The sequence below is a fragment of the Pogona vitticeps genome, chromosome 13 (assembly GCF_051106095.1).
Source record: "Pogona vitticeps strain Pit_001003342236 chromosome 13, PviZW2.1, whole genome shotgun sequence".
Taxonomy (NCBI): domain Eukaryota; kingdom Metazoa; phylum Chordata; class Lepidosauria; order Squamata; family Agamidae; genus Pogona; species Pogona vitticeps.
Window position 1 is genome coordinate 8,061,894 of NC_135795.1, and position 27,362 is coordinate 8,089,255.

Consider the following 27,362-nt stretch of genomic DNA (forward strand, 5'->3'; position numbering starts at 1 on the left):
GTTTTGCTACCAATTCACCTAGTTTTTAGTATTTAGAGAATGCTTTTCACAGAGGAGCATTGCATCATAAGAGCAACTCTTTCAACACCATCCTTGTTAGTTTGAAGCTGTGCAATCAAGGTATATATTAGTCACATATAATAATTAGTTAATGAGAAGGAGGACGAAGACAAAACCATTTGTGGGCAGCGCTTGACTCCTTGATAGTGTAGCTTAGAATCCTACCACCAAGTCCATGTGAAACAACAGCAGAACTAAATACTGTATTGGCAAATTTTTTCACTGCAGAAATTTTGGACTACAACTCCTTTAACCTCAATTAGTAGTGCTCAGAACAGTCTAGAGTTTTTCAGGTTGACTATCTAGGGAGCAGAGTATTGTTCACTCAGGAGACGTTGGGTTGAAATGTTTGTTTTGATCCCTTATACGAAGCTTGTTGGGTGAAACTTGGGTTGGCTATTGTCTGCTAATCTTATCTACATTACAGAGTTATGAGAATTAAAGGTGAGGAGGGTAGATCCTTGGCTAGTTACTGTGCTGGTCTACCTCATGGGGGTTTTGTAAGAATAAAGTATGCTGGGAAGGGGGAATCTACTCTTTGGTAGAAAGATGGGGAACAACTGTAAGTTCTAGAAGAGACAGCTTGGAGTATGCATTCTCTTATGTCTTCTTCTGCGAGGAATTCTGAGCCTCATATTTGGGTCTTCAACCCACCCACCATTCCCATCTATTTGCTCTTCACATCTCTCTTATGATGTAGGTCTTGGTGAAAGTTCATGACTTAGCCAAGATCACCTGGGCAGTTTGTGGATAATTGCTGGTGGGCATCTTAAGTACCTTTTTCCTTTTTCATGCAAAGCATCAGTAGGATTTAGAAGATGGTATGGAAGTACTCTTATTTATTTATTTTATTTATTGGACTTGTATACCGCCCCATAGCGCTACAAGCACTCTCCGGGCAGTTTACAATTTAATTATACAGGCTACACATTGCCCCCCCCAGCAAGCTGGGTACTCATTTTACCGACCTCGGAAGGATGGAAGGCTGAGTCAACCTTGAGCTGGCTACCTGGGATTTGAACCCCAGGTCGTGAGCACAGTTTTAGCTGCAGTACAGCGTTTTAACCACTGCGCCACAAGGCTCATAGTAAAATAACAGCATAATCAAACAAATAACAGCATAATCAAAGTAAAATAACAGCATAATCAAACAGTCCAGAACTCTCTGTATACTGAAGCCAGTATAGCCAGAAGATAGACCAACATCTTCTGGAGGAGTGGTGAATCTCTGGCCTTCTAAATGTTTTGGACTACAGTTCCCATAACTCTTCATCATTGATCATGCTCAGTGACATGGATGAGAACATCATCTGGGCAATAACTGATATACTAGTAGACTTGTAAAAATTTAACTAAGTGATTTAATAGTAGTAATAACAAGAAGAAAACTCATCCCAACGTTGTGAAGAAAGCAAACAGAGATTACCTGGAGTAGAATTTTGTGCAAAAGCATTTTTCTGGGCTCAAAACAAATTTCTAGGCTTATAATTATTTAATCTGAAGTATACATTCTTGCTCCTAGTTCCAGCTGGTAGATTTGAGGTCCCTAGTAGAAACATGCACACAAGAAAACTAGAAAAATGTGTTTTTTTGGAGTGAATGAATTATTAGTTAATGGATTGGCACTTTGGTAAAATTGTAGCTCTGAGTTTTGAGTTCTGAATATTGAGAGTGGCTGGTTAGCACTTCACCCAAGAGTGCCCTCTTTCTACAGAATGATTCACAAAGAAGGCTGAAAACAAATTGTAGCCCTAAGGTTTATGAAAACTGAAGCTGAGCTTAAAATGGCCTGAGCTCCCTGCGTGAGCCTTGTGCAGAAAAAACTAAACCATTGTTAGTGGAATGTGTGCATGCCTCTTGCTTACACACTCAGTTATCCTGCACAGCCACAGTTTTGTGTATACAGTGGTGCCTCGCTTAATGATTACCTCATTAAACGACGAATCTTCTTTACGATGGTTTTTTTGTGATCGCTATTGAAATAGCAAAACGATGTTCCTATGGGGAAATTTCGCTTCACGACAATCGGTTCCCTGTTTCGGGAACCGATTCTTTGCATTACGATGTTTTTCAAACAGCTAATCAGCGGCTGTTCAAAGTCATATTGACCAGATAGGCGGGATATAAATTGAATGAATGAATGAATGAATGAATGAATGAATGAATGAATGAATGAATGAATGAATGAATGAATAAATAAATAAATAAATAAATAAAGTGGCCACCCGCTGTGCAAAATGGCTCCCTGCTGTTTTTAGGACGGATTATTCACAAGACAAGCACCGGAAAGTGGCTGCCCTATGGAGGATCTTTGCTGGACGAGCAGGTATTTAGCCCATTGGAACGCATTGAACGGTTTTCAATGCATTTCAGTGGGCTTTTTCATTTCACTTGATGACAATTTTACTTAACAACGATTTGAACGGAATGGATTATCGTCGTCAAGCGAGTCACCACTATATTTTCAACAAACCTTGACTTGTGACAACATACATAGTACACACTTGGACAGTGCTTAGAGCAAAATGTAATTTACAGAAACAAGCCAACTTCAAACTAGTTAATTATCCTGGCTTATTTCAATAACCATAGTGCAGACTACATACTTTATGCTTGTTGGATAAACTTTGCTTTCGGCTACAACTGTGTGGCCCACTAAACAGAGACAAGTATAAAGTAACAATTCGGACAGCTAGACATAGGGATTCAGAAGGAGGGGGGGCTCTGAGTGCATGCTTAATCCAGGAATGTATGATTGTTGTGTTGCCACAGCCAAACCCCCAGTTCCATTTGCATTTAAAAGCCTGCTTCTCCGTTAAGTGTTTTAAAATTCTGGTGGGTGGATTTTTTTTAAAAAAAAATTCTATTGTATTATTAGACAACTGGCAGTTGGAAACCCTTGTCATTGTACTACAAATAACCCAGAGGTCTTCGAGAAAAATCCCAATCTGTGTTCTGTTTTATGTCTGCTATACTCAAAGTTTGCCACTACTGGCTGGAGCGTCTGAAATTTGCAGTCCAAAACATCTTAAGGTCAAAAACTGCAGGTCTAAACCACACAGTGTCCCGTTGTAGCTATCTGCCCATCAATATTTTTCTGTGAAAGGCTTCTTGTTGGTGTCACCATTGTTTGACGTGAGTCAGGTGACTGGCAGAGGGTATTTTCTTAGTTACTTCGGTTGCACATTAGTTACCTCGTTTGTGCATACCTTGTTTGTGCAATTCTTTTCCTGACCTGCCACTTCTTCATAGGATAGCTATGTCTTCTAATAGTTGTGCAGAACAAAGAATTCTGGAATATTAAAATTAAAAATTAAAGACAAAAGAGCTCCTTCCTCATTTGCATATGGTCTCCCCGTCATCTTTTCTCATATTTTAAAAAACACTCCTCCAAGTCAAGGTATTTTATTTATTCCTCCAGTGAATTGAATGAGGCATACGTAATTCTCTGCCTCTTTGCCGTATTCTTACAACTCTGGGAGGTTAGCTAAGCTGAGAAACGTTGACAGGCCCAGGTTGACCGAGCTAATGGTGGAGTTCAGTGGGCAATGGATTCTGGACCTCCCTCGTCACAGCCCAGCGTTCTTGCCGGTGTCATCGTTTTTTTCCACCTCTTCAGGCTTCCCCAGAATTGATGCTGCATATTTATGTGACTTTTCAGACGCTGTCCTTCAACATTTAGACAAGTCATATAAAATGACCTTTTTGCAATGGCAGGAGAAATGAATTCCCAGCCACCACTTGCAGGGGAGAGCAACCCCTTGATTTAAAACCGTTCAGGCTGAGCGTTCGTTCACCTCTTGACAGTTTACTGAATTGTAGCATGCAGGATCCTTGTGGTTTTATTCCAGCTTTATAATCCCCAGTTCTCTGCACACGATGAGTGGCTGGTGTCCAAAGATCATAGTGGAACTAGAGCTGGTGGAAGTCCTGAAACAAATAATATTCAATCCTTCTGATTTTCTAGGGACACAATGGCGAGAGGCGCAGATTCGTGATCTGAAAGATGCTCTGAAGGATGTCGACTCTGACATCCCCCTCGTTTTTGTCAGTGGGAACCATGACCTCGGGAACACACCAACTCCGGAGACGACTGAGAATTACTGCCAGCATTGGGGTGATGACTACTTCAGCTTTTGGGTCGGAGGCACCTTCTTTCTGGTGCTGAATTCTCAGCTTTACTTCGATGCTTCTGAAAGTCTGGAATTGAAGCAGGCTCAAGACGCGTGGCTCGACAAGCAGCTCGCCCTGGCGCAGGAGAAGAAGTGCAAACACGCCATCGTGTTTCAGCATATCCCCCTGTTTCTCCAAGAACCGGAAGAGGAACATGACTACTTCAACCTGGAGTCATCCATTCGGCACATGCTCTTGGAAAAATTCTGCAAAGCAGGTACGATGGCTTTCAGGCCTTAGAAGTAAAAAAAAGTTACAAGTAATGCAGCTACCAACTAGTGGTGGGTGGTAAGGCTGCATCTGAAAAGTAACACAATGAATTGGGGAAAATCATCGTCTGTATGTGTCTGTGTAACAAGTAATATTTTAGAGTAACTAACTCTTCAAGGGTATTTTTAGGCTCTTTCTAGAGCAATTTTTCAATTTCAGTATTCTGTTACCACTATGGCATTTGTTCTGTCTGCCTGTCTGTCTATATCTATCTATCTATCTATCTGATTTTTTTCCTCGAAAATTGCTGCAGTGTTTATGCCAACAAATTATTTTGTTGGCTTTCTAACATGTTACATAGTGAATTGCTTTGAAAGAGTAAGCTCAGAGAGCAAGCAGCACATTAACACTTGCCTCATATTTGCTTTTCACTGACAACCTGTGGCTAAGCTGGTTGGGGGCTAGGGGCACTAGATACCAAGGTCTTCTGAAGAAACCAGGATGGAGAAAGTAGCTGCAGATCTTAAGGTGAAATCTGTTTGTTGTTATTCCACCATTAAGTTCCTTCATAGAGTGCTATCTGCCTTGTTTCTGGTCTGTACAGTGGTGCCTCGCTTAACGATTGCCCCGCATTACGACAAATCTGCTTTAAAATGATCTTTTTGCGATTGCAAAATGATGGTCTAAATGGGAGAATTTCGCTTAGCGATGATCGGTTCCCTGCTTTGGGAACCAATTTTCACTTTACGACGATCAAAAACAGCTGATCGCCGGGTTTTCAAACTGGCCACCGGGTGCTTAAAATGGCTCCCTGCTGTGCTTAGGGACGAATTCCACACTCTACAGGCAGCGGAAATGGCCGCCGTATGGAGGATATTCGCTGGACTGTGAGTTTTTACCCCTTTGGAACGCTTTGAACGGGTTTCATTGTGTTTCAATGGGGTTTTTAATTTCACTTTACGATATTTTCGCTTAATGGCGATTTTCCAGGAACGGATTATCGTCGTTAAGCGAGGCACCACTATACTGCAATATAGTATGTATAAACTGTGATTTAGTATGTATAAATTGTGCTGTAGCTTTATACTGTAAACAACCTCATTTCAGATTATTTACTCAGTTTTACTTCCTGTTGCCTTTCAGCAGTGAAGTGATTCAGTATTCTGACTTAGCACTGGGTTTTTTGTTTGTTTGTTTGTTTGTTTTGGAGAATCAAGCCTTCCTGGCCCTCATTTTTAAGCCCCAGTGCAGGAGAAAGAAGTATGTAGCTACCCAGTTATCTCTTGTGTTGGACAAAGAAATATGGGAGAGAACATTGTGCTTCAAAATCTGTCCATAGTGTCAATTTTTAAAAAAGAATTGCCTAGGCGACCTTACCCCAGTCTTCAGATATGTTGAACTACAAAGCTGTCAAACATACAGTTCAATGCATTCCAGTGGGGGGGAGGGAAATTCACCAAAAATTAATGAAGACTCAGAAAAAAGCCAAATTAAGTTTGCAAAAGTTTTACAGGGTGCACTCACGATTCCAAGCATTTTTTTAAAAAAATTAAAATTTTAAGACACATTTAAAATAGCTAAAGCGGACATCGCTAAGCGAAACAAGGGGACCTAAACTGTCATCGCTAAGCGAAGCAAGGTCCCGAACATCGCTATGCGAAATTTCCCCATTGGAAACATCGCTAAACGGAGCGCAAGATCGCTCCAAAAACCTCATTGCTAAGCGAATACATCGTTAAACAAGGCAATCGCTAAGCGAGGCACCACTGTAATTTAAAATATGCTGATAACAACACATTACTGGTAGAAAGTAAAATGACTTGAAACAACTTCTGATGAAAGTGAAAGAAGTGGCAAAGCAGATTGACGACTACGCCTTAATGTCGACAATGAAGAATTGAAATGGTTAAAATTTTTGTGTGCTTTGGTTCAATCATCAACCCGGATTGAAATTGCAGCCAAGAAATCAGAAGAAGACTAAGAGTCAGATGAGCAGCTATGAAGGAATTAGAAATAAGAATAGTATGATAATCTTAGAACTACAGAACTGGAAGGGATGAATCATCAGCTCTAAGTCTTGTCAAGGAGGCATAGTCAGGAATCAAACTAGATACCTGAACCACTGAGCTACTCAGCAGTTAAGTGATTCTCAAGTGTAAGGATGTGTCACTGGAAACCAAATCCACTGTTGTATTCCTAATTATAATGTAAAAGTAAAGAAAGTCAACAGGAGAAAAAAGTGGTGAAGACCTCAAACCTAGTTCAAACTTTAGCAAGGATTGTTGTACTTGGGGCACATCATGAATAGACAAGACTCATTGGAAAAGACAGTAAAGCTAGAAAAAGTTGAAGGCAGCAGGAGAAGAGGAAGACCAAATATGAAATGGATTGATTTCATAAAGGAACCATAGCCTTCGGTTTGCAAAGCCGAGCTGTGCTGTTAATGACTGGGCATATTAAAAGTTGCTCATTCGTAGAGTTACCATAAGTTGAAAGTGATTTGATAGCACATAGCAGCAATTGATGGTGTGGAGGCATGCCCACTCATTGTGGCAACAGTAAATTCACATATAGACAGAGGGAGCTGGCTCAGAGATTTAAGGGTCTTTGGGCACAGTGTCCTGTCGTAGGCTGCTTCTCATTTTGCCCGCCTCTCCAGTACAAGTGGATTTGTGTAAGCTATGATTTTAACTTCCTGCAAAATTATGGCTCTTCCAGTATTGTGACACTCTAGGACATGGTAATGAATTTGAATATAAGGCATAGAACTTCAGATGCTGTTTCAGACAGATGTTAGTACTTTGGGCCTTGGTCAAGTTAACGAGATTCTGGTAGCTGAGCTTAGGTGCTAGTTGTTAGCCCAGAATTTGCAGGCGAAATTACCGTATTTTTCGCACCATAAGACGCACTTTTCCCCCACAAAACAGGGGGGTGGAAAGTCTGTGTGTCTTATGGAGCGAAGAAAACAGATTATATTTTCCTGTTTTCTTCTCCTAAAAAATTGGTGCGTCTTATGGGAAGGTGCGTCTTATGGAGCAAAAAATACGGTACTTGGCTCCGGTCTGTTCCTTATGGTGTGCATGTGTGTGTTGTAAACATTTATACCACCCGATTAGCGTGAGACACTAGTCTGGGTGGTTAACAGTCAAATGAAAGCAAGTACAGTAATACAACCAGAAAAATAAGCAATGTACAATACAGTGGAATCAAGCAAGTCAAAACGTCATATAACAAGCCAGTCAAAACTGGACTGGAAGCACAACTTGGCTAATTCATGTGTGGATGCCATTGAAAGCCTCTAAAAAGAGCATTGTCTTAAGCAACCTCTTAAAGGTTGGGAGGGAGGGGACCAGGCATAGTTCAACCAGAAACCGTTCCAAAAGGCTGGTGCCAGAACTGAGAAGGCTTACTTTCGGGTTAATGTATTTCTGGCCTCCCGCAGTGTGGTACCCTGAAGGAGTGTACCCTGGAAGGATCTGGTGTCACAGGTCAGTGTTCTGGGGAAAAGATGCTCGAACAAGTAATAAGGCCCCAGAGCATAGAGGGTTCAATGGGTAAGCACCAAGACCTTGAACCTGACCCAGACTGTCCCATGGGTATGTTGTTGCATTGTTGTTTTGTTTTGTTGCATTGCATGCAAACATTTTATAGAAATCAGAAGGGTGTTGTCCAGTTAAAAATGTCATAATACTATACAGTGGTGCCTCGCAAGACAAATGCCTCGCAGGACAAAAAACTCGCAAGATGAATGGTTTTAGCAATGGGGTTGATGACTCGCAAGACGAATGTTCCTATGGCCATGCTTCGCAACATGAGTGTTTTCCATATTTTTGGTCCTGCCTCATGTTTGCTATTGTTTGCTATAGAAATGTTTTTCTATGATATTTAAAAAGTTAAAGTTTATTGATCGAAATTTTTGAAATCATCTGCACAATATGTATGGCTTTAAAGAGCACTTAATAAACCCTTTGTAAACCGAATTTGTCTTTGTTCTGACTTTTTTTTTGCCCATAGGAACGCATTAATTAGATTTCAGTGCATTCCTATGGGAAAACACATTTCTCAAGGCGAATTTTTCGCAAGATAACATTAACCGCAGAACGAATTAAATTCGTCTTGCGAGGCACCGCTGTATATGTTTTACTCATTTAATAAACTGAGTAAATTGCTTAGGTTTTTGTATAAGGAAGAAATTGTTATAAAAGAGAAAGAAACATTCTTTCTTCATTTTTAGAAGATACACACACAAACACATAATTTGGAGAAGGCATCTTTGAAGAGACAGTCTAATCGTGGGCAGGAGGGAATGCCACTTTTAAGATTATGCTTGCCTTTCACAGCTTGTATTGATTGCTTTTATTAAAACTACTTGCTCAAAAACACTTTGATGAACTGATAGAGATGCCCTGATTAATTTGCTTCAGTAAATGTTGGAATCTATTAAATGGTGTGTGGAATTTTGTATGTATATTGTTAGTTATATGCTGTCAAGCTGTGATTGACTTCTAGCAACCCGAAAAGGGCTTTCAGGGTAAGTGAGATGTTTAAGAGATGGTCTCAGCAGTTCCTTATGGCCAAGTTGGGATTTGAAGCTTGGTCTTCAGAGTTGTCGTCTATCACTCTACCTACCAAACTACACCGGATACCCCTTATGTGTGGATATATAGGTAAACAATTTGAATGACTGATCTTTTTCCTTTCTGTCAAACACTCATATTAATTAACACGCACACACCAAAAAAAAAAGAAGAAAAAGAAGGTGGCTTGTTCAGTTATAAAGTAGCATAGCTAAGGATGCTATGAAATAATCCTAGATTTTTAAAAAGTGAGCTCCCCACAGCTCAGTTTCCTTAGCAACAGAGCAGGTCTGTTTCCTCTTCTTCCTTTTGATAAATAATTTCACTTGAATTTTGTGTGTCTGCAGGATGTTGTCAATATAGTACAAAAAACATTACAGTATTGTGGCAGGACAACAGTTGCATAGGCAGTAACATGGCCTTTCCCTTCATACTTTCACAAATAATCAATTTGACTCCATCCTTGATTATGAAGTTGAAGGCATAAGAGAAGAGGGTGTAAAATAGAAGCTCAATCACACATGTGTGCATATTGTGTGCTCTCTCTGTGTGTGTCTTACCTAACCTGTCTGGCTTCTGCAATTTAAGAAAATTAACCTTCTGTATACTTAATATTTATCCCAATTTTTCTAAATCCAAGCTCAGGAAAAAATTAGATTGGTTTTTAAAATGAAAGATTAGTCTCTCCCCCTCATCCCGTGATCTGCTTTTTTTCTCCCTCCCTTCCCTTCTCTGCATAAAGTGCAGTGATTAGAATGCAGGAGAATTTAGAATTGTTGGGAAAGACTGGAGCAGAGATAAAGAGAGGGAGAAAGCTTCTGCTACCATAATCGTGTTTATTAATCTTGGCAAGACCTTCTTTCCAGTTTAAACGGTATTTGCAGCCCCGCAAAGCCCATAGATGAAAATAACTATGTCAAGCAAATCATATCTTTTTGTTGAACCAAATATTCACTCTCATTATTTCCATGGTGTAGATATTCAGAAGAAAATCTCTGTCACTTTGGTCCTTCAAACATGGACACATAGTTTTTCAGAAAACGGTGTTGCTGATACCTGTTGGTACACTCAGAGGGAAGGGTTGTGTTCGGGTTGTTGGAGAAATTTTAGCAGTGTAGTTTGTACAGTTCATTGGATTATGTAATGGTGTTAGAGAAAAGCCAGGAGCTTTTGAGGCAGGACCACCCAAAAAGATGACTTTTACCAACTTGAACTGTTAGTTCATCTAGACAAGCATTGTAAATGCTACCTCTTTGCATCATTCCAAGATTTCAGATGACATATGTCACCCTTTAGTGCATATGAAACAACACTGTTGTCTACAACAGAAGCCAAAGACAAATTCTACAATGATCTGGCAGCTACTATTAAAAAAAAAAATCCCCAAGAGAGAGCCGCTGTTCATTCTCGGAGACTTTAACGCTAGAGTTGATGCTGATCACAATTCATGGCTCACTTGACTAGGCCATTTTGGCACTGGGAAGATGAATTAGAATGGCCAACGCTTGCTGGAGTTTTGCTGTTACGATGGTCTTTGTGTCGACAACAAATTCTTTAATACAAAGGTTCAATACAGAGTTTTGGCGTGTCATGAGAATGGCTCGTGGTTGGATTCCATATTGCGAGTACTCTAGGCCAGTGGTTCCCCAACATTTTTGGGACAGCGGACCGGCTGAGCCTCTGAGGAAGGCTTCATGCAGGTGCGCGGGCACCTGCGTGAAGGGGCGGGGGAGCACTCACACCGTGCAGGGAGAAGCGCCCCAGAGGGAGACGACAGCTGCGATACAAGGAGATCTGCAAGCAGGATCTGAAGGCCTTGGGAATGGACCTCAACAGATGGGAAACACTGACATCTGAGCGTTCAGCCTGGAGGCAGGCATTGCATCATGGCCTCTCCCAATTTGAAGAGACCCTTGTCCAGCAGGCTGAGGCAAAGAGGCAGTCCCGAAAGCAGCAAAATCAGGGAGCTGGACAGGGGACAGATTGTATTTGTCTTCAGTGTGGAAGGGATTGTCACTCTCAAATTGGCCTTCTCAGCCACACTAGACGCTGTTCCAAGTCCTCCATACAGAGCACGGTACCGTAGTCTCTTGCCTAATCAATGTTGCCTTTTGCCGGCATTATGCATCAACAGGTGGAGAGGGCCAATGCAGGAGGTGCACACAGAAGCCACACTGCTGCATCCACACAAACACACACGTTGGAGGCCAGTGAGTTCTTTGCATATTAAAAACACAAGTCAGCAGTCTGGGGGGGGGGAGCTTGTTTTTAATAAAAGACAAGGGTTGGGATTTGGTACCAAAGACTCAGACTTGGGATTTGGGCCAAAAGACTTGTCAACATCCCTGCCTGAAGAAAGCTTAGAATTCCCTACATGCTCCTTTTAATTCTGCTGGGAATCGAACGGGATACCTGCAGTTTCAGAGATTCTGTCGGACAGCCATGTTAGCTTTTATCCAGCACCATCCAGCCAGCTGCTGATGCCTATTAAACAAAGGAAAGCTCTAAAAGAACAGAATACCAAATGGGTCATAAATCATTGAGGGTGTTAAATACAGCCATACACCACTGTCTCTAAGAGCAGGCAGAATGTTTTACTGTATAATCTCTATATAGCTCATATGTCTGAAGAAGTGGGTGAAGAAGTTCTACAGAAACTTACATTAAAATATAACGATTAAGGTGCCACAACATTTTTGTCTTTAAAAAAAACGTTTTTGTCTGATGTATTTTCAGAGATATGATACATCATTCGCAATTGCCCTCGATCAATCAACCTTTTCATGGTGGGTTTGATGATCGTACTGTGCCCAATGTTTGGTTATCTGATCGCTTGAAAATCTGTTTTTTCTTAACTTCATGTTTTATATTGTGAGTACTCTAGGCCAGTGGTCCCCAACATTTTTGGGACAGCAGACCGGCTGAGCCTCTGAGGAAGGCTTCACGCAGGTGCGCGGGCACATGCGTGAAGGGGTGGGGGAGCACTCACACCGGTGCGTAAAGCAGCTGTGGGGAGGGGAGTGGAAGGGTGGAGGTCTATCTCCGCGGCCCTTTCTGGCTCAGGCCATGGACCAGCACAGGGCTGGGGGTTGACAACCTCTACTCTAGGCAATACAGTGGTGCCTCGCTTAACGATTGTCCTGCATTACAACGAATCCGCTTTATGACTATCTTTTTGCAATCGCAATTGATGGTCTAAATGGGGGAATTTTGCTTAGCGATGATCGGTTCCCTGCTTCGGGAACCGATTTTCGCTTTACAACGATCAAAAACAACTGATCGTCAGGTTTTCAAAATCGCTGCCGGGTGCTTAAAATGGCTCCCCGCTGTGCTTAGGGATGGATTCCTCGCTATACAGGCAGCGAAAATGGCTGCTGTATGGAGGATTTTTGCTGGATGGTGAGTTTTTACCCCATTGGAACGCATTGAACGGGTTTCAGTGCGTTTCAATGGGGTTTTTAATTTCGCTTTACGATGTTTTCGCTTAACAGCGATTCTCCTGGAACAGATTATCGTTGTTAAGCGAGGCACCACTGTATTGTTTTTCATATAAAGCAAGTTACATGTGGTGTCCTAGTAATTATATGTACATGCAGAAGACTTTTGTTCAGTCGTTTAGTCGTGTCCGACTCTTCGTGACCCCATGGACCAGAGCACGCCAGGCCCTCCAATCCTCCACCGCCTCCCGGAGTTGTGTCAAATTCATGTTGGTTGCTTCGATGACACTGTCCAACCATCTCATCCTCGGTCGTCCCCTTCTCCTCTTGCCTTCACACTTTCCCAACATCAAAGTCTTTTCCAAGGAGTCTTCTCTTCTCATGAGATAGCCAAAGTACTGGAGCCTCAGCTTCAGGATCTGTCCTTCCATTGAGCACTCGGGGTTGATTTCCTTTAGAATTGATAGGTTTGTTCTCTTTGCAGTCCAGGGAACTCTCAAGAGTCTCCTCCAGCACCACAATTCAAAGGCATCAATTCTTCAGCGGTCTGCTTTCTTTATGGTCCAGCTCTCACTTCCATACAACACTACAGGAAAAACCATAGCTTTGACTATTCGGACTTTTGTTGGCAAGGTGATGTCTCTGCTTTTTAAGATGCTGTCAAGGTTTGTCATTGCTTTCCTCCCAAGAAGCAGAAGACTAGATTTCCTTATTTACACTAGTATTTCCCTGTTTGCATTAAATGCGAAGAGCAATTCATTGCCCCTCCTCTGCTCCTATATTCAGCCAAAGCACTTAGGCCTGACTTAATAGTCTTCCCCTGAACACTTCCCAGTCACTCTTTCTCCCTGTCCCTTGGCTTTCAACCCTGGTTTGAGTTTTAGATCATTGTCTCCTGGAGGGGTGGGGGACTCTTTCTTGGTGTTTGCTGTATAGAAGATTCTGCCTTTTGGCAGCGTGAAATGAATAACAGGATTGCCTTTGATAATGACTAGGTAGTTCAGCCCTACTTAATTGAAGCATTAAAGTCTAACATTTTTTAAAAAAAGTTATTTATGTATTTATTTTATTCATATACTGCCCCTTTTGTGAAAACACTACTCTGGGGAGTTTACAAATTAAAACTTCGAACCCCACAAGACCCCACGAAGCAATATAATCACCATATATATATATATATATATATATATATATATATATATATATATATATATATATATATATATATATATATATATATATATATATATATATATATATATATATATATATATATATATATATATATATATATATATATATATATATATATATATATATATATATATATATATATATATATATATATATATATATATATAATATATATATATATATATATATATATATATATATATATATATATATATATATATATATATATATATATATATATATATATATATATATATATATATACACACACCATTAGTTTAAAAAGAACAAGGAAGAACAAGAAAAAAACTATAAAAATTAATATTAAAACCATCCAGGGATAAGTTATTGAAGGGAACCTTGTATAATCCTGTTTTCGCTAATCTCCTGATTATCAGGAGGGAACGAGGCTGGTGTGTCTCAGTTGGAAGCTTCTTCGATAGATTTGGGGGGGACGGGACATATTCGTGCATATATTCTCTGCTGAAATAATTACAGGTCTCCAGTACAGTAGCTCAGGAATGGATGCCTTAGCTTAGCACATACATTATGTTTTAGAGTAGAACTGCCATCAGTGTGGTCAATAGTCAGACGTTGTGGGACTGTAGTCCAGTTCACCTAAAAGACAATAGATCACATCTAAGTTGTAATATCTAGCCAACAGAACCCAGTTTAAATGTTCTATATTGCAAGAAAATCTTGTTGAAATACCTGTTAGTGGTTTTCAGTGTCTTATATTCCACTTTCTTTAAAATATTCCATAGCTCACAAGATGATGATTCTTCCCTTATTAATATTTATTTAAGCCCATGAGTATTATGCAGAATATTATCCATAATAATTCTGTATCTCACAGAACTTCCCTTTATTCATTCATGCATTCTCATTTTTTAAAAAAAATCTCATTGTCATTGCTGTGTTCTTCACTTCCACGTGACCAAAATATGTGTTTGTTTATAATATGATTTAAGCATCCCATTCAGTTTAAACCATAGTGCTAAAAAAAAACCCCGAGTTTCAGAAGCTATATTTGGTGTGAAATGCTTAGTTAAATTTTCTCACTTTAGAAGTGTCCCTAACAGTTGGTCTAATTAAAGATTAAATTGTGTCTTTGTCATAAATATTTATAAATTGAAAATCTGGTACTTTTAAAATTTTTACCAGGTTAAGCCATGAAAATATCCTTATATTACAAAACAAAAAAATGATTTTATTTCTATTCTCGGAGAGAAAGAGAGGTAGAATGAACTTCTCTGTTCTATGATTCCCCAATATAATACTTTGGCGGGGGGGGAGAAGGGACGGGGGCCAGCCCATCCTTAGTACTTTATTCCATTCTATAATTATAAATTATTTTCAGGGAGGAAAAAAATGAAGTTCTTCTCAGGCTAGCTTCCCCCACTTCTCTCCCCCCCTCACCCAAAGTATTGTATTGTGGCGCCACGGCCAGTGGCCAGTAAGTCAAGGGAGCTGCAAGACAGGAATGGGGGAATGGAGCTGAATACAGTACACAGAACAAGGTTTTCTTGATGGTGGCATGTAGGCTCTGCAAGTTCTTTTTTACAGAGGTTAGCTTCACCCTTTCCCTCTCAGCCTTTAAGAAGTTTGTTGGTGCCTTTTGATTAGGTCTTTCTTTCGTTTTATGCTACAGTTTTATTTTAAACTGCTGCTGCTACTTTTTAATTTAATTTATTGAAACTGTACCATATTTTTGGTGGGTAAAGGTAAAGGTAAAGGTTCCCCTTGACAATTTTTGTCCAGTCGTGTCCGAGTCTAGGGGGCGGCGCTCATCCCGCTCTTCAAGCCATAGAGCCAGCATTTTGTCCGAAGACAATCTTTCCGTGGTCACATGGCCAGTGCGACTTAGACACGGAACGCTGTTACCTTCCCACCGAGGTGGTCCCTATTTATCTACTCGCATTTGCATGCTTTCGAACCGCTAGGTTGGCGGGAGCTGGGACGAGCGACGGGTGCTCATTCCGTTGCGTGGATTCGATCTTACGACTGCCGGATCTTCCGACCCTGCAGCACAGGCTTCTGCGGTTTAGCCCACAGCGCCACCATGGGTGCCCCCATGTATAAGACTCCCACACACTTTTCTAACCCAAAATTAAGAAATTTTTTAGCTTTGAGTGCTCTGCCTTTGGGCTCAGAATGCTCGGGCATTGCCAGTCCTCGTTGCATCTGAGCACTGCCTATACCCTCCACCTCCAACAAGGTGTGTTCCAATTGGTTTGTTCAGCATCAGCTGACATCAGTTACGTAAGGCTTGTGATTGGAGGAAGCGAAGTCTCCTGACTTTAGGAAGCTAAGCCTCGGGACTGAAGGAAGCCTGTTTGCAGAGGCAAGGGATGGGCCGTTTTGTTCTCTCTTCGGCTTACCTCCGTGTATAAGACGACCCTCAATTTTTAGTCTAAAAATTTTAGAGAAAAGTGTTGTCTTATACATGGAAAAATGTGGTGGATTTTTTTTGTTTTTCTTGTTTTTGGCCTGTTCAAATGGCATTTAACCATTATTGGGGTTTTTTTAGCTCTAAAGGCTCTAACACAATGGTCCCCAGCCTTGGGCCTCCGGATGTTCTTGGACTACAGCTCCCAGAATCCTTCACCACCTCTGCTGGCCAGGATTTCTGGGAGTTGAAATCCAAGAACATCTGGAGGCCCAAGGTTGGGGACCACTGCTCTAACAGATATTCAGCCTAAATCTGGCTGCTTGAGCCCATTTTTACGTGTCCTACACTCTGGAATGACGGAGAACAGATCGTGTCTCTCCTCTTTATGACCACCTTTCAAGTATTTGGAAAGTGCTATCGTATCTCTCCTCAGTTCTTTTCTCAAGGCTAAATATGCCCAGTTCTTTCAGTCTTTCCTCATCAGGCTTGGTTTCCAGTCTCCTGATCATTGCTGCCCTTCTCTGAAATTGTTCCAATTTGCTAGCATCCTTCTTGAAATGCAGTGTCCAGAACTAGACACAGTCCTGTAGATCACGCCTAACCAGTTTTGAATAAAAGGAAATTCGTACACCACAGGATTTGGAGCAGCTGCCTCTGAGAGCAGAGGCTGGGGCCACAGAGAACCGCCAGCTGGTTGAAGGACAGATATATTCTCCGGAAGATGCTGCCCCACTCACCAGCTGCCAGCCCAGTTGGTTTCTGATATGGAAGGGGATGGTCACCTTTTCCTGTTCCTTAGGTAGGAAGGTAAGACAGAGCATGGAAAAGAGATGTTTGCTAAACCATGGTTTAGTGGTGCTTCATGGGCTCAAGCTACAGCGCTCCATTCAGCAGAGCCCCCTCAAATACAGTCATGCCCCGCTGGACGATTACCCCACTCTACGACGAATCTGCATTACATCGACATTTTTGCTATCACTTTTGCGATTGCAAGACGATGTTTTAAATGGGGGAATTTCGCTTTACGTTGATTGGTTCCCGGTCGCTTTATGCCGATCAGCAAACAGCTGATCATCGGGTTTAAAAATGGCGGCTGGCTTTCAAAATGGCCCCCCGCTGTTTTCTAGGACGGATTCCCCGCTATACAGGCACCGAAAATGGCCGCCGTATGGAGGATCTTCGCTGGACGAGCAGGTATTCAGCCCATTGGAACGCCTTTTAATGCGTTTCAGTGGGCTTTTTTATTTCGTTTGACGATGTTTTCGCTCTACAGCGATTTCGCTGGAACGAATTAATATCGTCAAGCGAGGCACCACTGTAATGAGAGTGCTAGCTTACTGCATTTTGAAGGCAGCAAAGTCAGGAGCAGAGAACCTTGTCATTGTTATAGGCCTTCAAATTGGAACTGACCTATAGTGACCTGAATGGGATTTCCATGGTAAGTGGGATAATTAAGGAGTATTTTTTTTTTCAATTCCACATCCCCATTGGCTTTCCATGACTGAGTGGAGATTGGAACCCAGGCCTCCTGAGTAGCGCATCACTCTATCCATTACACCAGAAAACCTCAGCTGACTGAATGTTTAGGCTACAATTCACTTCGGTCATCACCAGCCTTATTATTGGTCAGGGGTTGGTGGGAACTGTAGTCCAGACCTTCTGAGCACCACAGGTTCTCTGCCCGTACATTAACTAATGCCATTAAGCCCAGGGTCTAAAATGACCACTGTTGTTGGCTAATACATCACGTGCACTGATTTTGACTGTTACATTATTAGCAATGTATGCTTACATAAGGAAAATTATGTAAGTGGTGGCAGCAAATTGCTTACACGGTTGGTTAAAGGGAAATTGTATTAAGTCTTGATAGCAAATTGCATTTCGCATGCACCCAGGAATGCAATCAACACCTCATTATTGAGTAGTAATTTTTCACCGAGGCTTATGCAGATTCCTTTATAAAAGCATAAATCACCAATACAGTTCTGGCCTGTGCTTTCAATTAATTTCTGCAGTTCTTCATCATGACCCTAAGCTCTTTGATGTCTCCAGGGAGTTCCCAACTTCTGAGGGCTGTAGTTGCCTTCACTTCCTGTCAACCAAAGTGAATTCAACCCGTTGAATGTGCTCAAAGCACCCTTGGAGGAGAGGGCTCATTTTTACTGTTTGATCAGCTTAGAACGCTTGTATACTGCCCAGTGAGCAATGCCTTCGGAGTGGTTTACAAACTTAAAACAAAAGAGAAATAATTTAAATAGCAAATCAGCAAATAGTGCCGTGATGTTTAAAATGTTAAAATCTAGCAATAAAACTTAAAAGTATGAAAATATGAACAGACGATGCATATAATGTTCCAAGGCTTGCTAGAAGTATCAGTCTTACGTATAAATACCGCTAACGAGGATACTAGGCATGTATCTTTTGAAATGACATTTCTGTACAGTGGACCCTCGACTTACGAAGGTCCCTACTTACGGAAATTTCGAGGTACGAAAAGCTCCGACTGCAAGTCGAACTAAAATTTTGCAGCCTAGGAAAGGCAGGGGGAAAGGGCGGGAGATTCAAAGCCGCCCCCCTGCCCTCTTGTCTCCTGTCCCTGGTGCCCTCTGCGTCCTGTGGAGGGGATGTGGACAGGAGGCAGAGGGCATTGGGGACAGGAGACAAGAGGGCAGCGGGTGCAACTTTTGAAGCCCAGGATTTTTTTTCCCTTTGGCTAGAACGGATTGCAGGGTTTTCAGTGCATTCCTATGGGAAATGGACCCTCGACCTATGGACTTTTCGGCCTGCGGTTACCGTTCCAATACAGATTAATTCCGTAAGTCGAGGGTCCACTGTACCATTGTGGACAACAGCATCCAAAGAAGAGCCTCAAAAGATTATTTTTCCTGATCAGACTCTGGTCCTAGAGTTGAGTTAAAATTAAAACCAGGAGGTTTTAGCTCATTGGAAGCCTTAGATCAATGTAGATGCTTCTATTCCAGTAAAGGTTTGTTGCCTCTATAACAACTGTGAAGAGAGGGACACAAAACAGTGACACCGGATATGGTGATCATTAAAAGTAACAAGACATTTAAGATTGTTTTTCTTGTCCAACTTACAACGAGCTGAAATCTAGTTCGAAGCAAGTCTTGCTATTGTCATCACCAATGTGCAATATTGAATGCATATATCTAGAACTGCTGATATATGTGCATATTTGAAGAAACTCCTTTTGGGGCCTACAACGGCCAGAGTCCAAACTGGCTGAGGATTCTGGGAGTTGCAGTCCAAAAAGAAACTTTTCTGAGTTCAGTCATTTTTGATTTATGTATTTGTGTAAAATATTTTAACCCACCTTCAAAAGGACCTATTTTTGTTAAAAAGCTGCGAGATTTATTTCACTGAAGTTAAATGTGAATGTAATATACTTTATTTAAAACCCAGAACATACAAAAAGAACTTTTTAAGCAACACAGGATTCTTGCTTCGACATGACACTATGTAAGTATTCATCCCATCAGCTTCTTTCTGACATCCATTAATGTGTCTGTCAGAGAAGCTGATGAAGAGAAAGCAACTTCTGTATGTAAGTAGAAGGGAGCATAATTTTCACTTAACAGCTTTCCTTCTAAGTGGCACAACCATATCCATCGTGATATTTGGAAACGGTGTTTTGATTTTTGGCTTTTGCGTGGATTACATTTGCACAGAACAATAAACTCGTTTCTGCATGTTCTCACAGACTGGACAAACCAGAAACAGGGCAAGGGCAGGGGTGGGCATTAAGCACAGCAATAAAAAACCTTTGCTGCTCCAGATGTTTTGAACCACAACTCTCACCGGCTCTTGCCACTAGCCATGCTGGTTAGCGCTCCAGCACTGGGGAGCTCCCCACCTCCTGAGGTAATTGGTTCCCTTGTTGTACTGCTCGACTGCATGTAAATTTCATTCTGTTTGAGCCTGTCAAGATCTTTTGAATGCCTCTATGCAGGAAGGAGGGGTTGACTTCGTCAGGAAAATAGCAAACAGAAAAGAGGAAACTACTTTGAGCTAATTTAGGGCTCATTATCAACTGGCTGTAGAATACAGAAACAGATGTCAGGCAGTCCAAATACCAATGTGTCAGCATTGCACGCACATGAGTCCTGAACACATCGCTGGATTTGGTCAAAAGGCAACTTGTCCTACTGTACAGAACACAGGGGCTCTTCCAAACTCATAATTTGACAGCATTGCTTTAGGAAAATATTGTAGAGTTGTGCAGATAAATTGTATCTGAGCGTGTGTCATATTTTCATGATTTTCTTTTTATGTTCAAGATTTTTAAAAAGTCAAAGTAAATTGGCTTCCTTGTCATCTTTGTACTGATTGGACTGTGTTTCCTTCTTTACGTCAGTGAACAAAAATAAGTTGAGTAAGTAACAGATGAAGGGCAGGAAGAGAGAACCTGTGTTAATAAAACTCACGTCGTCTTATATCCTTATATTGCCATGATTTACTTCTTACTCTGTTGTGCAACACGCATGAAATCATTGAGTCATAAAATTGTAGAGTTGGAGGGGGCCCTGAAGGTCATTGGTTTCGATGCTCTGCCAGTGCAGGAAAGCCACAGCTGAGGCAGTCCTGAGAGATGGCCATTTGTTTAGCTGAAAACTCTTTCCTTGTCATTTGAATCCATTAGTTCAGACTTTGCCTTTTGTGGTCACAAAAAACAAGCTTGACCCACATTCCACATGGCTACTATGAAGTATTTCGACAGGGCTATCATATCACCTCTTGAATATTCTCTTCTCCAAGCTGCTGTTGTTTAGTCCTTAAGTTGTGTCCGACTCTTCGTGACCCCCCAAGGACCAGAGCATACCAGGCCCTCCTGTCTTCCACTGCCTCCCGGAGTTGGGTCAAATTCATGTTGGTCGCTTTGATGACACTGTCCATCCATCTTGTCCTCTGTCGTCTCCTTCTCTTACCTTCACACTTTCCTAACATCAGTGTCTTTTCCAGAAAGTCTTCTAAAGATACACAGTTCTGTCCATTGTTTCTCCTAGTGCTTGACATCCAGACTTTTTACTGTCTTGGCCACCCTCTTCTGCATAAGTTCCATTTTCTTTGCAAAATGTGGAGGAGGAAAGCGACTTTTTGCAACGAAAATGTAGGGGGAAAGCAGGAATCCCTTTCCCCCTCCACCTTCTTGCAAAGAAAGAAATTTTGGGTTAGAAAAGTGGGTTAGAAATCTTGGGTTAGAAAAGTCTTATACACGGAAAAATATGGTAATATTATTAAGCTAGCATAACTTGTTTTTGAGAAACTTATGTTGACTTCTAGTATGTTCTTTTCTAAGTGCTCACAGACCATTTCCAGAAGGTTTTCTGGTACTGATGTCAAGATGACTGCTCAATAGTTGCCCAAATACTTTCTCTCTCTCTTGTTCTTCCTCTTTAAAGGCGGAAGCGTTTGCCTCCAGTCACTTTCTTTCAAAGAATTCTAAGCGATTCTGGACAGATATTACATCGGCAAGTTCCTTTAGTACCCTTGGGTACTAAAGTTTACTCTACTTGGATGTAGTTTTATCTGGCTCTAGAGACTTGGTTTTATTTAAAGTCGCTTGCTATTTCTTCACCACCTTCTTCATGCCTAACTTGGGCAGCCGTTCCCATGGCCCCTCATTATTCTGCTTGTCCTCGGTTGCCCACTGTTTTCCTTTTGGGAAAAGGTGGAGGAAAGTAAACACTGAGCACCGTATGCTTTCTCTCTGTCACCCTTTGGCATTCTTCCATTCCTCCCACACGGTAGAGCTACCATTTCTTTGTTCCTCCTCTCACTGGAGAAAACACTTATTTTTAGCCTCTTCCCTTCAAGCCTGAGCTCATTCTGAGCTTTCACTCCCCTGACCTCCCCATAAACTTTGGCTACTTGCTTATATTCTTCACTGGTGATTTGCCCATCTTTCTATTTCCTGTCAATGCCCCCTCTTCTTGTTGGAGTTGTGACTGTGCCTTCAAGTATCGCACCTTTTAAGAAACTTTCACCCATTGGAAACTCCCTTGTTTTTATACATTTCTGCCCATGGAGTCTCACCCAGTATTTCTTTAAGCTTGTTGAAATCTGCTTTCTTAAACTCTTAAACATTGTACGACCTTCAACTTTCTCCTACCTCAGTGTAACATATTCTACCCAGTGGCCCACTATTTCCACCTCCTTGACCACTTGACCAGCTGTTGTCCCTTTTCTTCCCCCCTTTCTGGAAGAAGCAGTTGTCAGCAAGGAACGCGAGGAATCATGCTTGGCAGAGTTAAACATATCAGATACCGAGATTCTCTTGTCGTTACTTTTATCCCTCATCTTTGAAGGTTTGGTAGTCTGACTTAGGAGTGCCTCCTACATGTTTTTAGTGTGCCTGGGGTTTTTGATCTCATCCTTTTGCTTTCAGGTCTGCCCAGCACTGAAACATCTGACATTGCGTTTGGCCTTTTGGCTGAAATATGTCACCTGCCCTTTGCATAAGTATGCCTCATAAATCATCCACATCATGAAAGGGGATGCTGCACATCTTCGTTAGATCTTGTTTCCACATCTAGAAGGAGAGTTAATGGCTTCTCCTTACTCCGATGATGGCATAGCCTTTGTAGATAAGAAACCAAAGGACTGATTTTTGCATTTTACAGCAACAAGTGGAGAGCCAACGACAGTGCTTGCTAGAGAGTTCTATTGCGCCTGTATGTTGTTGTATTTCCCCAGAGAGCAGCCTAGACTTCCATGATAGTTTCTGCTATCGTTCACCATTGCAATCGTAAGAAGCTTCAGCTACATTGAAGTACAGCCACCTCAGAGAATTTTTGCACAAGAAACCAGCAAAAATATGTTCACTTTATGAGCAGGAAGTTGACCCACTAAAGGTATCTCCTGCTTAGTCTCTCAGGCCCAAGGTTGTCATGTAGGAAAATTATTCTTCATAGCTGTCTCAGGCAAGACTAATGTTTTTTGTCATAGCATTTCTCCCTGCAGCATTTGCAAAGCTTTTATATATTCTGTTCCTGCATCTTGTAATTACAGAGGCACTACAACTGATCTCTCTCCCATAGGCAGCCTTTCTGCTGCTTTCCAAATTGTCAGATTTTGCAGATGGTGCCAAGACATCAAGGAAGATTAGAAATGTCCAGGCAGAAAGTGGATTTTCCTTTGGAAGGTGTAGCTAGGAATATTGGTAAGAACACCCGAGACATTTCCACTCTTGAGTTGGCTCCAGTCTTCTTGATTAAAGCAACACATTGAAGAATAGATGCATAAAATAAGAGTTGTTCTTTGTGGTCTTTGCGAATCATACATTTGGGTGTTGAGACCTTTGGAACATTCTGGAGCCTGGTAAGATTTGTTAGTCCATACTCCTTCCATTGCACATGCACCCCACTCTGCTGCTAGTCCTCGGTTCCCTTTTCACCTCCACTGTTTAATGCGTTCCAATGGGGAAGAATCGTCATTGTCTAGCGAAGATCGGCCATAGGAAAGCGCTTTGCGAACCGCCTATCAGCTGTTTAAATCGCTGTCTTGCAAAGCTTAGGTCCCGAAAACACCTGTTTTGCGACTGCAGAGGGAACCGTCAAAATCGTCGTCTGGCGAAAATTGGTTTGCGAAGCAGGGACCAAACATTGTCCAGCGAAATCCCCCCATAGGAATCACTGTTTTGCGAATCGCTATAGTGATCGCAAAAAGTCAATGTCTAGCAAAAAAAACTGACATGCGGGGTAACTGTCTAGCGAGGCACCACTGTAGTTTACCTGAGGACAAAAGAATACCGGCTTTAACCATGGCAGGACACCATGTCCTTTGCCACCAAGGGGAAGTATTCAGAGGTCAATGAAGGAATGTTACGAGTGCAATCCATTGAACGCAATCCATTTTGGAACAATATTTTGCTGTGGATTCCTTTTATCTAGCTACACCTGTAGTGAGTGTGATTTTTTTGTGACTATTTTCTGTTAGCCCAAGTCAAGGTTTGTGACAGATTACCTTTGAAATGTCATGTAAATGTTCTTCTGTAAGTCCTGACCTACACTTGGATTTCACAGTCTTCATCGTGGGAGAAAGTTTGTTCACAGATTTCTGTGCTGCCAGAGACTGTGAACAAGCCTGCAGCAAATGTCTCTACGTTGATAACTATATCAGGTAAACCAGAATAGAAATCTAACTGACTGTTTTCTTTGTAAATGTCTCTGAGATTATCACTGGCTTGCAAATCAATTAGTTCCATCTGAAAAGAAGTTAGTTGCATCTTCTGGTGCTACTTCAAAAATCGCACTCACTAGGTTAGCCTGTGTAAACAAATAAAAGGGTTCCACAGTAAAATATTGTTCCAAAATGGATTGCATTCAAGTAAACATTTCTTCATTTATCTTTGTAATGTTTACTTTTGATCTAAATTGATAGTTTAATAATTTTGTTACATTTTGATTGAAGATGTGGCCCTCTTTTGGCATTGGGCACTTTAATGCAACTGCCATGTCTCAGAAGGTTAAGAATGGCACACTACATCATTACAAATATATTTTCCAACTTAAAGTTGAAAAAGGCCCTGTTATTTGCAACACATAATTGCAATGTTTTATGAAACATATGCAAAAGTAGCAGGCTGCATTAATTCCCCCACCCCCTCTTGGGATATTTATTAAGTAATTTGGCTTCAGAAGTCCATATTGGTTTTTGTCCATATCTGTGCATCTTAAGAGTCCAGTTCATTTAAGGGTACGCTGTAAATTACAATTATTTGTTTTGGTCCATCCAGATGCTTTCATTTAGTCACAGGTCTCTTGTCATCTTCGGCAAAACAGGCAAAAAGTCCTTCTAGACAAGATAACAGCCAGATAATGTTCATTTTTAGCAATTACCTCAATGAAATTGCGCCACGGATGAAAGCTTTAGTCACCATGTGAATAGTTCAGATGGAAGGCTGCACAATTATAAATGTTTATTTTAAGGCGTTTAGATGTTTTCCTTTCTCATCAGGCCCAGAACGTGACAGACTTCCTTATCATTAGGGAATAGTAAATCAGTCATTAAAAATTCCTCTCACCTTCAGTTGTTCTAGCCAGTTCTCTTGCTCTCTGGGTAAAATTATGACAGTGGCCCTCCTCTTGACCATATACTAATTTCCCCTCACCTGTCATTCTGCCTAAGGTGGTTCTGGATTTCCACTTCATAGAATCACGAAGTTGGAAGGGGCGTATAAGGCCATTGAGTCCAACCCCCTGCACATACAAATCAAAGGATATCTGCCAGGTAGTTGTCTACATTTCCCTTTGTATGCCTTCAGCATTGGAGTACTCACCACCTCTTGAGGTAATTGGTTCTACTGTTTTACTGCCCTAACAAGGAAGTTTTTCATGATATTCCATTGAAATCTGGCTTCCTGTAACATGAGCCTGTTGCGTGTCCTGCAGTCTGAGATGATTGAGAATAGATCCTGCTCTTCCACTGTATGACAGCCTTTCAAGTATTTGAAAATTTATATCATATCTCCCCTCACTCCTATTTTCTCAGTGCTAAACATGCTGAGTTCTTTCAGTCTTTCCTCATAGGGCTTGGTTTCCAGCCCCCTGATCATCCTTGTTGCCCTCCTCTGAACTTGTTCCAATTTGTCAGCATCCTCCTTGAAGGATGGTGTTGAGAATGGGACACAATACTCAAGGTGAGGCTGAATATAGGGAACTACTATAGTGCCTTGTGAGATTTTGGAGACTATGCTTCTATTAATGCAGCCTAAAATAGCATTGGCCTTTTTCGTGGCCGCATCACATCGTTGGCTCATATGCAGCTTGTGATCTATGATGATTCCATGATCCTTCTCGCTTGTAGTATTGCTGATCCAGGTATCCCACATCTTGTAATTGTGTGTTCATTTTCTTTTTCTAGATGCAGTACTATGCACTTATTCCTGTTAAATTTCATTCTGTTGTTTTCAGCCCAGTGCTCAAGCCTATACAGATCATTTTGAATTTTGTTTCCGTCTTCCAGGGTATTAGCTGTTTCATTAGCTGTAATCCGCAAAGTTGTTTAGCATTCCCTGTATCCCCCAATGCAGTTCATTATTAAAAATATTGAATAGCACTGGGCCCTGGAGTACCCTACTTGGTATCTCCTCCCAGTTTGAGAAGGAGCTATTAATCATCATGCTCTATGATTCTGTAGCCAACTAAGTATCCACCTGACAATTGTTATATCTAGCCCACACCTAGTTAACTTGCTGATCCCCAAATATCATGTAGCACTTTGTCAAAAGCTTTGATGAAGTCAAGATATATGATGTCTTCAGCATTCCCTCTGTCTATTAGGGAGGTTACCTGATGAAAAACTGAAATAAAATTAGTCTGACAAGATTTGTTCTTGACAAATCTGTGTCGGCTTCTATTTATTACTGCATTTTCATTTATTTATTTGATTTATACCCCGCCTATCTGGTCCGAGAGGACCACTCTAGGCGGCTTTTTCCCTAAGGACTTGTATAGTGACTGCTTTGTAATCTGCTCCTGAATTATTCCTGGGATTGATGGCAGGCTGACTGGTCTGTAGTTCTCAGGTTCCTTCTTTTTGCCCTTTTTGAAGATGGGGACAACATTATCCCTCCACCAGTCATCTGGCCCCTCACCCGTTTCCCATGATTTCAAGACAATAATGGGCAGTAGTTCTGAGAGTTCTTCAGACACTTCCTTCGATACACTTGGATGCAGTTCACCCAGTCCTGGAGATTTGAATTCATTCAAGGTAGTGAGCTATTCCTTGAGTATTTGTTTATCAATCTCCAGCTGCAATGTTGTCCCCTCCATCACGACTTCATAATTGTCTGGAGGGTCGTAGTCTGTCCTTCAGGAAAAGACTGAACTAAAACAGGAATTTTTCTTTGTCTTCTGTTATCATTTTTCCATCTCCACTGAGCAGCTAAGCCACTGTTCCTTTTCTTTGTCTTTTGCTTCGCGCATAGCTGGAGAATGCTTTTTATCTTGCTTTCAGTGTCTCTAGCTAGCCTCAGACCATTCTCAGTTTTTGCCCTCCTTAAGGCCATGCCTGCATTTCCTCACTACTTGTCTGTACTCTTCCTTTGTGGCCTGGCCTTCCTTCCACTTCCTGTATGTGTCCTTTTTTTTGTTTTCCACTCCTTTTTGTGAAGGCACAGTAGTGGTTTTTGTTTTGTTTTGTTTTTGCTGCCTCCCACCTTTTCTTTCTTGTTGGAATTGTTTGTAGTTGTCCCTTTAGAATTCCCTTTTTTAAGAAGCTCCCACCCTTCGTGGACTCCTTTTCTTGTCCGGATCTCCTGCCATGGGACCTTACTTATCCTTGTGGTGAGTTCATTAA

The 27,362-nt window shown here is 41.4% G+C and overlaps 1 protein-coding gene across 1 annotated transcript in view; it reads left to right on the forward strand.

Moving 5' to 3' along the window:
- CPPED1 (calcineurin like phosphoesterase domain containing 1) overlaps positions 1-27,362 on the forward strand; it is an 86,854-nt gene that overhangs the window by 48,714 nt on the left and 10,778 nt on the right. Inside the window, exon 3 of the mRNA XM_020807817.3 lies at positions 4,028-4,450. Coding sequence (XP_020663476.3) covers positions 4,028-4,450 — 423 coding nt within the window. The remainder of the gene's footprint in view (positions 1-4,027; positions 4,451-27,362) is intronic.